Raw genomic sequence first — 10782 nt, 5'->3', positions numbered from 1 at the left:
AAAGAGGACATTATACTTTTTGGGTTATAAAATCATTGAATTTTACAAAGCCACGTACGGCCCAGTAAAGGTATTAAAATAAACAAGTAAAATCAATGGAAATAAATAAAGCATTATTATAAATATTTCTCTGTGACAATGCAAAATCAAATTTCATACGTTATAGAAAACATACAACACTTTTGGAGTTCGATTCTGTAACACACAATTCCTGCTCATTTTCCAGTATCTTCTAAGTACAAAAGGGTCAAGGTAATGAGAGGTCATGACCTCATTTCTATAAGAACAAGGTGTGAATGCCGCACGCATGTTATTAAATCCCTTAATTGACACCGGCCTGACCCCGAGACTCTTGGCGGCCATTCCCACAAACACATCCTCCAGGTGGAAGAAAGGTAAATTCTGACTGACGGCCATCAGTCCTTCCAGGAAACTAAAACTGATGACGTAAGCGGTCCCGGAACAAATTGGCGGGAAGTTTTTGTGAGGGTAATTTTGGAAGGAAACGTACCATTTCGAGGATTTGGAGCGATGAGGACTTTGTTCCCCCCAGCAGTTTCCCCCAATGAACACTCCCTGGGGTACAGCTGACAATAGAGTAGGTAGCAGCTCCAAGTTAATGTACATGTCACCGTCCGCCTTCATCACGAACCTCGCTTTGGAACAGAAGTCACGTGACCACCGAAAACCAGACATCGTTTTATAAGTCAAATTTCCGTAGCTTTCTTTGAAATCTAACTGGACTATATCGGAATGTTTGGAGCTTTCAGACTTGATTTTCTCATTTAGTTGTACATCGCTCGTGAGGCCCAAGATGAAGACACAAGCAATATGGCGGTCCTTGGTACACAGAGACCCCCAGGTGTCACGGATGGTGCCCCGAACCACCGCCTCCTTGGGGGCTGTCATGATCAGGACCAGTAGGTCAACCTCGTCATAACTTCCGCACACGTCACGATTGATGACGTAATTAAAGTCATTTTTGAAGCAGGCGTCGCAGGTGTCCGCTCTGACGTCATTTCCAAAGTTAGACAACCCGTGTAAGAATCTCCTGAAGAACTGAGTCGGGGCCATGTTTTTAGTGTCGATCTTTGTGGTATGGAGGACGTCATCACTGCGTAGACTAGATCGCACAGGGATGTGATTTAGGTACACCCTGTACACCGTTAAACTGAAGCCGAATAGACACAGCGCGCTCAAAACGAGAATCCAGAAGAAGGCTCTCTTTTTGGATGACATCACTCAAGGCGAATTCACTTATCGATTATTATTTTCACATTTTGTTCAATATGAATAAAGTTTGTGGCTCACGTTACATTCAAATCAAATCATGTTAAAGGTGGGCTTGAACTGTAAACGACAGCAACGATATGATCCCGATACTTTTATGTGGAGTCATTACGCCATTAACAGTTTTCAGAACATATAGAGGATGTAGAGACGGAGGTTGGAGGGCGAGACTTTTCCTTTCACCATATTCTGTGATTTGTTTCCGTTTGAACATTCAGTTGCTTCTGAAATAGAAAAAAGTATGAAGTTAAGGTATTCAATTTACAATGAAGAGATATTGAACAATTTTGAAACATTTTTAACTGGTTAAATATGTATATTTGAACAAAAATAAACAAAATTCACATAACTGACAACATATAAGAAGCCGGCCATTTTGCACCTTAAATGTTTTAAAGGGTTATCTCCCCTTAATGTAAAAAAAAATAATTTTAATTTAGTCGAAATATCTGCGGTAAAATATTCATTTTATTTCATATTTTGATAAAGAAAAAGTTTATGCATGTATTAACCAAGGGAGTTTTACGAATTTTAAGTTACTTTTTACAATATCTTAATAAAACATACGTTGCCTATAGACTACGATGCAAAAATGTAAATAATTGGACCATAATCAAAAATTTGAAAATTCCTTCGGTGGAGTATTTTTATTTGATTACACCATCAAAATGTTATAATGATTAAGAATATCGGAATATTTATTAATTAGGTACAAAATGTGGTCGTTATACATTGAATACTCTAATCTGTGATTCCGCGCGATAAAACTCTTACGTTTGTATCTTCTCATGCAAATATTTCGCCCCTGCTACCCAAAAGTTTTGCCACAGATTTACAATATTATCAGTGCAACTAAATAGCAAAATGGTTGTCATTAGAATTGTTTGAAGAGTGTCCACCTCGAAAAGTGAAAAATGAAATACAATACGACATGAGTTACATTCATTGTGAGTACTTGTGATATTCACTCGAATCCTCAGAAAAAAAAAACACGTTAATGTTTCCGAGCTCTACCTAAAAGGTTTTGAATGTTGCGATTAAATGATAAGACTAATATACTTGTATTAGGCCATTTTTTAAATTGTTTTTCAAGACCGAAACCCAAAATTGGAAAAATAGCAGCATTTTGTTTGTGGTGTTCGATGAATGAAGTGATCAAAACCATTATATATATGTATATCTAATGAAGTTATCAAAACCATTATATACAGGTATATGTCGTGAAGTTATCAAAACTATTATATACATGTACATGTATGCATTAGAATATCAGCATATATTATATACCTATTTCCTGGTTATGAGGACGATAACAAGTTAATCGTCCCCCACGATAACACCTCGTTCATGAGGCGAAGCCGAGGGATATAGTTGCCGTGGGGGCGGGGGGGGGGGACAATAAACTTGCTATCATCCGAATAGTCAGTAAATAGGTATTTTATTGTACCGAAGAAAACTTGTTTTTGGCTGCGATGCAGAATTTCTTGATTATAAACAAATTAGAGTTATCAAAGTTTGAATTTAACGTAGCGGTCGGATTATTTTATTTATTTTTAATTTTTTTTTATTTCGACCTACCGACCCACTTTTAATTGGAAAAAAATCTTGAAAAACAAATTATAAAAAATATGGCTTGAGAACTTTTTATCTATAGGATTGAGGCAAATTAAATATTGATTGTTACTTGTTTTTGGCTGCGATGCAGAATTTCTTGATTATAAACAAATTAGAGTTATCAAAGTTTGAATTTAACGTAGCGGTCGGGTTATTTTATTTATTTTTAATTTTTTTTTATTTCGACCTACCGACCCACTTTTAATTGGAAAAAAATCTTGAAAAACAAATTATAAAAAATATGGCTTGAGAACTTTTTATCTATAGGATTGAGGCAAATTAAATATTGATTGTTAAGAACAATAGCTATAAAAACTTCCCACCCTGCCATGCTATTTGAAGAACGTATACTTAGTTGAATAGCCTTTTCAGGAAGCAATTTTGCCCTATTTCTGTGAAATTCATCCGTTAGTCATAAATAAACACAGATTTGTTTACTTACATGTGTCATGAAGTTATGAATCTGCAATACAGAACGTCCCGTATTTTTAAATAGACATTTAATATCCCAGTAGACCCGTTAAAACAGTTATGCCAAGCTTATCGTTTCAATGTTTACTTAGAATATCAGCATATTCAGTAATACAACCCTTCTCTGTCTATCACACACCGGTTATGTAATCCCTGCAGTGTGTGCGCCTCCAAAATATATAGAAAACCAATGGAGCACAACGTTTGAGGCCCGAGTTGTGTGCCCCGAAACCAGCTGTTGTATTCAGATATCATATACAGAGATGTCATATACAGATAGCAGGAAGTGATTGCACCACACTCATTGTTCATTTTTTATCGGTATTTTTTTTTTTACCTTGAACACTGATGCAGACGCTATTGGCAAGGTTATCCTTTATAGTGAAAATCATTCCATAAGCGGATATAACATTTTTTCCAAATGAGAAAGGGGTGGTCTGAGGCCTTTTTTTTTTGGGGGGGGGGGGTAATTTTACTATGTGAATATTAGACCCCTTCCCTCACTTCCCCGAGCCTCCCCCCACCACACAAACACACTCTAGATCCGCGCACGCCGCAGGCATTGTCACATTGCACTTTCCTCCTCCATTGGTTAATATTTTTTAATTCTCTCTCTCTCTCTCTCTCTCTCTCTCTCTCTCTCTCTCTCTCTCTCTCTCTCTCTCTCTCGCGTTTTCAGTGTGTAAAAAGGGAGGTATAGTTAAACACCCATATATGCGCAGATCCAATGAATGAAAAGGTCTGAAATCCCCACCGCTCCAACCTTCCCCAAAAAATTCTAATTTATTAAAATGACAAAGTAAAGTTATACCCGTGACGAACAATTTCGCATATGTATTTTGTGTGTATGCAGATATATGCTGAAAAGTATCTAAACATGCATATATTTATGTTTGTCAGCCCATTATAAGTTATAAACGTGTAAACCCAACTTTTTTGAGAACATACGATGGGATTCATTCGGGCTATGAAGGTAGCGACATTGCAGAAAATATACATTACCCGCGTTAGCGCATTATGTGATTTTTTATGCAATGATCGCAGTTATTTCTGCAAAGATCGCTATCTTCATAACCCGCATGAATCATCAAAGAAAGCATTTTAATGTTTATATTACTATCTTTCTTTTAGATAATTAATAAATTGATTTTGAAAAGTAAGTAAAAATTAACTAAATTACTGTTAATTACGTACGGTAAGTATGTTAGCAAAAAGAAACAGCCAAATCATTTCCCGTGAGACCTTGATCTGACATCATCATGATTATTTCGTGCAGGCCCCGATTTTTCTTACGTCGCTGCAGATATCGACCAATCGATAAACAGGGCGTGTAAATTTTAGCCTGACTGGCTGTTTCTATAGAGCTATGAATTAACTATAAGTATAGCCCCCCCCCCCCCCCCCCCGTAGGAAAGGTATTTTTTTTCTTCTAAATTTACCTTGAAAAGATGGGAATATTGAGAAGTTGGAGTTATATGTATAGTTGCGCCCCCCCCCCCCCCCCCGGATTAGGAATTTCACAATATGGGGGGGGGGGGGGGGGGGGGGGGGGGGGAATTGTAGGTATGAAAATTTTATTTGGAACTATAGGTTTAAACCCCTCCCCCCCCCCCCCCCCCCCCCCACGGGATTAAGATTTTCATGATTTTTTTTTCTTTTTTGGTCAAGATTTCTGAGGTTTGTCTAGCCCCCCCCCCCCACTTTCAATTGGCTTCCGACACCACTGGTAATTAACAGTGAACTTGAAGTTTAAGGGGTACTACGTTAGCCCCCCCCCCCCACCCCCGGGTTAAGATCAAGATTGTTTAAAGTTGTCGTATTTTTTAACATTCTGCACCTACTTTCAACAAGAGGCACATGGGGCCACATCGCTCACCTGAGCAACAATAGCCTTAACTTAAATTAAATCAATTAGATCAAATTAGCATTACAGAATCAAAATCAAAATATCTTGACAACTAAGTACAGTAGATTTTGCTAAAAGAAATTTTAGAATCTGCCAATTTTTATCTACATATGTTTTAGTTGCAGGTCTGTAGGTTCCGGTCTGAAAAAAAAACTCGGATGGACGACCTTGGAGCGAAAGTGCCTTCCACAGTTAAAAAAACTGCATTTTACGCCGCACAAAAAATGCGCTAGATTTGGACTGATTAATTTCATTTTGTACAAATATTTGATTCCAAAAAAAATCCTCGGACATTTTACTACAGATATCGTCACTTTACCTGCCTCTGATATTCTTTAAAACACCATCACCAGCCCTGTAAAGTGAAGTGGGGCAGTTTGTTTACCTGTAAAAATGGCGACTCTCGATCTCAACGTGAATTAATATGTATTTCATTTTTCGAGGTCGCTTAGCATGTTTAAGAGAAAGTCTGACGCAAGTAAAGTGATGATGTCAGAAGAAAATTGCCTGAAGATTTTAATGGTTTTAATTGTTTTCACAGAATTTATGTGAAAATAAGGTTAATCAGTCCAAAACTAGCGCATTCTCTGTGCAGCTTTTTACTATGGGATGCACAGTAGCCCCATGTCGACTCGTCCATTCGAATTTTTTCAGACCACGGGCTACAGACCTTTTTATGATAAATACCAAGCCCGTTTTTTTGTTGTAAAAATTTATCCCCCTTCCATTATGGCCTCACCCTACCCTCGGGGGACCATGATTTGAACAAATTTGATTCTAAATTGACCGAGGATGCTGCTTTCACACAAGTTTAAGCTTTTATGGCCATATAATTTTTGAGAAAAAGATTTTTAAAGATTTGTAAAATTCCATTCCCCTATTGTGGCTCACTCTACATCGGGGGACAATGATTTGAACAAATTTGAATCTACACTACCTGAGGATGCTTCCATACAAGTTACAGCTTTTCTTGCCTAATAGTTTTTGAGAAGAACATTTTTGGAAAACGCCAACAAATATTCAATAATTCTAAATTATCTCCCCTTGAAAGAGGGCGTGGCCCTTCATTTGAACAAATTTGAATCCCCTTTACCCAGTGATGCTTTGTGCCAAGTTTGGTTGAAATCTGCCAGTGGTTCTAGGGAAGAAAAATAAAATGTGGAAAGTTAACAACAACGACAACGCCGCCAGGGACAAATTTTGATAAGGAAAGCACACTTGAGCTTTCGGTTCAGGTGAGCTAAAACTAAACTACGTGTCTGTATCAGAAAACATTTAAAAAGTAGTGTACAAATATTTTCTTTTTAAAGTAAAGCCCAAAAATTCACACTTTAAATAAAGTCTATATAGTTCAGACATTGTTAGCAGGTTTTCAAGGCCCAGGGCAATATTAATTGCGAAAACTTTATAAACAAACGATTTACCTGTTGATCGAGTTAGAGAGAGAGAGAGAGAGAGAGAGAGAGAGAGAGAGAGAGAGAGAGAGAGAGGGGGGGCACGTTTCGCATCGTTCTTGAAAGTTGGGGCGCCAGCCTCGTCCAAAAACTCTTGATAAGCAAAGAAAAATTCTCAAAATCTTGAAAATACTAATTCGTGGGAGGGGGCGTGTTAAACAGCTATTAAAGGCCCTTCAAAGAATTATTCAGAAGGAGGTTAAATAGATTTAAATACCATCTTACCTTTACTTCGATGTCCTTGCACCCTGGAGTAGGACGCCCCTCAATACCTGAACAGATCGCAGTATTTAGTTCACCGTGGTTTTATTAATGGACCACGTGGTGCTCCGATCCACACAGCGCCCGTGTCTATTGATTATTGATTCTCTTTATACAGAGAGTTGCGAATACAAATAACCCGCCGACTCGATTGTATAGGTTTACACAGTCAATGTCGCTTTATATTTAAAACAATGGCGTCTGGGCTGCGGCTCCTGAGTTTTGAATAACGGAGGAAACTGATATGTACCTGAATGCAATGGACGACGGAATCTCCCGGATGTATTTTGTTTTCTTTTTGAATTTTTAGTTTCTGTTTCTCTTTATCTTTTCGGGGTTTTTTTCATTTATGTGTAATTGTGTTTTGTTTTGTTTGTTGTTTTTATTTCAATTCGTGAAAGACAATTACGATCATAAAAAAAATATGTATATAGTATTGTAATATTCTCCTTCATTAAAGTAGATCAAAAATGCAGTTTTAATATAATATCAAGACAATGTATATAGATACCATACCTGATGATATAAGAATCAGATGAGATCAATATACATATATAGGCTACACAGGTATACATGTATATAAATATCACATATAATACCCGAGTTAAGTTTAAATAAGTTATGTATTTTTTATATTTTTTAGCCATAGGTCAAGAAAAATTCCATATATACATGACTTTTGTATATTTTAGATTTCAAATCTTGGTGTTTGCTTTATCTATACAATTATAGCTCTTCATCTCAAGAAGATTAAAATAGCCTAAAACATGGCAACGGCCATCCAGTTCTTTTAATTAAAGCATGTTTATGATGTTCTGTCGTTTTCCTTGTAGTCTAAAAGTTTACCAGTGGTTTGTTCAGGCAAAAAACAGATCTAGTTCTTATACACTCTTGAAACTGGCGCTCTAAGTTTGTAGACCGTTCAAGGAATCTCACCGGTGATTGTTTTCACGATATGACACAATTGTATTGTATTGTATTGTATTGTATTGTATTGTATTGTATTGTATTGTATTGTATTATTGTATTGTATTGTATTGTATTATTGTATTGTATTGTATTGTATTGTATTGTATTATTGTATTGTATTGTATTGTATTATTGTATTGTATTATTGTATTGTATTGTATTATTGTATTGTATTGTATTGTATTATTGTATTGTATTGTATTGTATTGTATTATTGTATTGTATTGTATTGTATTGTATTATTGTATTATGGTATTGTATTGTATTGTATTATTGTATTATTGTATTGTATTGTATTGTATTGTTTATCATTATTTATTACCAAGAACCATACGATTCATAGGTTTAACATATATGCATAAGTAATATAAACACACATATGTAGACATTTTTTTTTTTAAAACATCACAATCTTGGATTGTTAGAATGCGTTTGCACATAGCAGTCAGCGAAATGTAAACAGGATAATAAAGAGTATATTCTCAAAATAAAAGCAATAATTATATTTTTATCGTAGTTCTGAGCATTTATATAGGTATTAGCCCAAATTTCACAACTCTTTGATATTCTTTGTTGAGAGTAATTAAATAAGCTTAAAGACAAAGCGCTTAATATTTTTTTAAATTAAACTTTCTTATATCTATATAAAATGAACATATTAAAATAAAATGAAACTCATCTTCAATTATAGAGGAGGAGGAATCATTTTAAGAATTAGTTTGTACATGTATTTCTCTTGACAAAATGTTATTTGTTACCCATTCCATCAGTTAACACCATAAGAAGAACACATTATTCAGCATTTTCTCAAAATATCTAGCTCCAAACAGGTATACCCTCAAACCACGTATTTCCCGTTTGTATAAAATCAGTAAAAATTCACTATTTGGAGATGACAAATATAATTGAAGCAAAATTCAACCAGGTTGTGCTTTTTTTCAGGAAGTTATTAGAAAAAGCGGCCAAAGTGTGTGATAGCTGAAGCGATCTACGACGATCTCTGGGGTACAGGACCGCCATATTTATTATTACTTGTGTCTTCATAATAAAATAAATATCATACAAATTATACCTTTTTTCGTTAATCTGCTAAAAAAAATTAATGAATACATAAAAACATGTAAAAGGATTTGTCCAACACATATTTCTTCTTATATCTAACTATATAGAATTATTTTCTTAAGCGAACTGGCTTTAAAAGTTGTGTATTTTCTTTCAGGCAATGAAAAGATTGATAAAGTCAGTTTAAACATGTACCACCCCCCCCCCCCCCCACACTTCTTATTTTAAATTTTGTTTTAACAATATACACATATTATTCACACACGGTATTACAATCACATTGTAACAGATAAATTTGAATTGTTAAACATTCATGCTCTCTCTCTCTCTCTCTCTCTCTCTCTCTCTCTCTCTCTCTCTCTCTCTCTCTCTCTCTCTCTCATCAAATATAGCCCACCATTTTACGGGCATAATCTCTTTCTTTCCACAATTCATGGATGTGAATTAAAGCGGGTTATGAATTTTTTTTCTACATTGTCGCCACCTTAATAACCCGCGTGATTCACCAACGAAGCATTTTATTGTTTATATATATCTGGCAAGAAGGGCATGGTTAATTTTTCATAAATCATTATTATTAGAACATAAAGTTTATCAACCAAGTAAGTATGAACTTTTTTACAGAATATTTTCCTGGGCGAAAAATAGATAAACGATCCATGAGATATTTATCTTGTCTCATTTGTTAAGCTCTTTTATCAAACACTTCATTCTGTGATTGTAGAACAATGTATGGACTGTAAATAGGAGACAGTTTGTTTGACTGATTTAGACAACTAATCCACGACCAGGGCGGAAGGACTGGGGGTGATAGTCTGTCATCACGATTCTATGCGATAATTTCATTTAATTTGCTTTGAAATACCCCTTTTTGAGCAAATAATAGATAATTGAACTTTCAATATATAAACACCATCTAAAACCACTGGTGCTTAAGGACAGGACCCACACACAACCCTCCTTTTCTATACTTTAGGGTGGGGGGTGGGGGGTGGTCCTCTCCTCAAGCACCTGTTTCTGAAATTTCTCTTTTTGACGTGATCATATGCAGTTTTAAAAACGCATTATGTATATAGTAACAAACCTCACCATTGAACCATACATTTACCACTTTACAGAAGCAATGATAGATTTAAACATTAAAGGATCAGAGAGGCCCTCAAATTTAAAATTTAATTTTAATTCACACAGTAAATATACGAAAAAGGCAGCGTATCCTCTTCCCTGGCAAAAGAAAACATCTCCTGGAAAATATAGAATGAAAGTACCGTAAAGCTCAAAACATTCCGACATAGTCCAGTTCGTTTTTCAAACAAAGCTATTTATATTAACTTGGAGCTGCCCCCTTCTTTACTGCAGCTGTACCCCGGGGAGTGTTCATTGGGGGAAACTGCTGGGGGGGGGGGGGGGGGGGGGGACAGAGTCCTTATCGTTCCAAAATCCATGAAGTGGTATGTCTCCTTCCAAAGTTACCCTCACAAAAACTTCTCGCCAATTTGTTCCGGGACGCTTACGTCATCAGTTCCAGTTTCCTGCAAGGACTGATGGCCGTCAGTCAGAATTTACCGTTCTTCCACCTGGAAGATGTCTTTGTACGAATGGCCGCCAGAAGTCTCGGGGTCAGGCCGGTGTCAATTAAGGGATTAAATGACATGCGTGCAGCATTCACTCCTGGTTTCTATAGAAATAAGGTCATGACCTCTCATTACCTTGACCCTTTAACATTGAGGAAATACTGGCATTTGAGCAGAGATT

At 36.1% G+C, this 10782-nt stretch overlaps 1 protein-coding gene across 2 annotated transcripts; it reads right to left on the bottom strand.

The window, feature by feature from the left end:
- Positions 1-96: 96 nt before the first annotated feature.
- Positions 97-7284, bottom strand: LOC105326243 (beta-1,3-galactosyltransferase 5). Of its 2 annotated transcripts, none has more exons than XM_011426146.4 (2): positions 6961-7284; positions 97-1514 (listed from the first exon to the last, which is right to left on the bottom strand). In XM_011426146.4, exon 2 carries the CDS (start codon positions 1237-1239, stop codon positions 154-156), a length of 1086 nt encoding a protein of 361 aa, XP_011424448.3. In that variant the 5' UTR covers positions 1240-1514; positions 6961-7284; the 3' UTR covers positions 97-153. The 2 variants fall into 2 exon arrangements, with proteins under 2 accessions (XP_011424448.3, XP_011424449.3); XM_011426147.4 differs by lacking the exon at positions 6961-7284 and adding an exon at positions 3347-3561.
- Between the last annotated feature and the right edge of the window lie 3498 nt (positions 7285-10782).

This window comes from Magallana gigas, chromosome 1 (assembly GCF_963853765.1).
Source record: "Magallana gigas chromosome 1, xbMagGiga1.1, whole genome shotgun sequence".
In the NCBI taxonomy this organism is placed as follows: domain Eukaryota; kingdom Metazoa; phylum Mollusca; class Bivalvia; order Ostreida; family Ostreidae; genus Magallana; species Magallana gigas.
The sequence above is the reverse complement of the archived record's forward strand: the minus strand, read 5'-3'. Positions and strand labels throughout refer to the sequence as shown.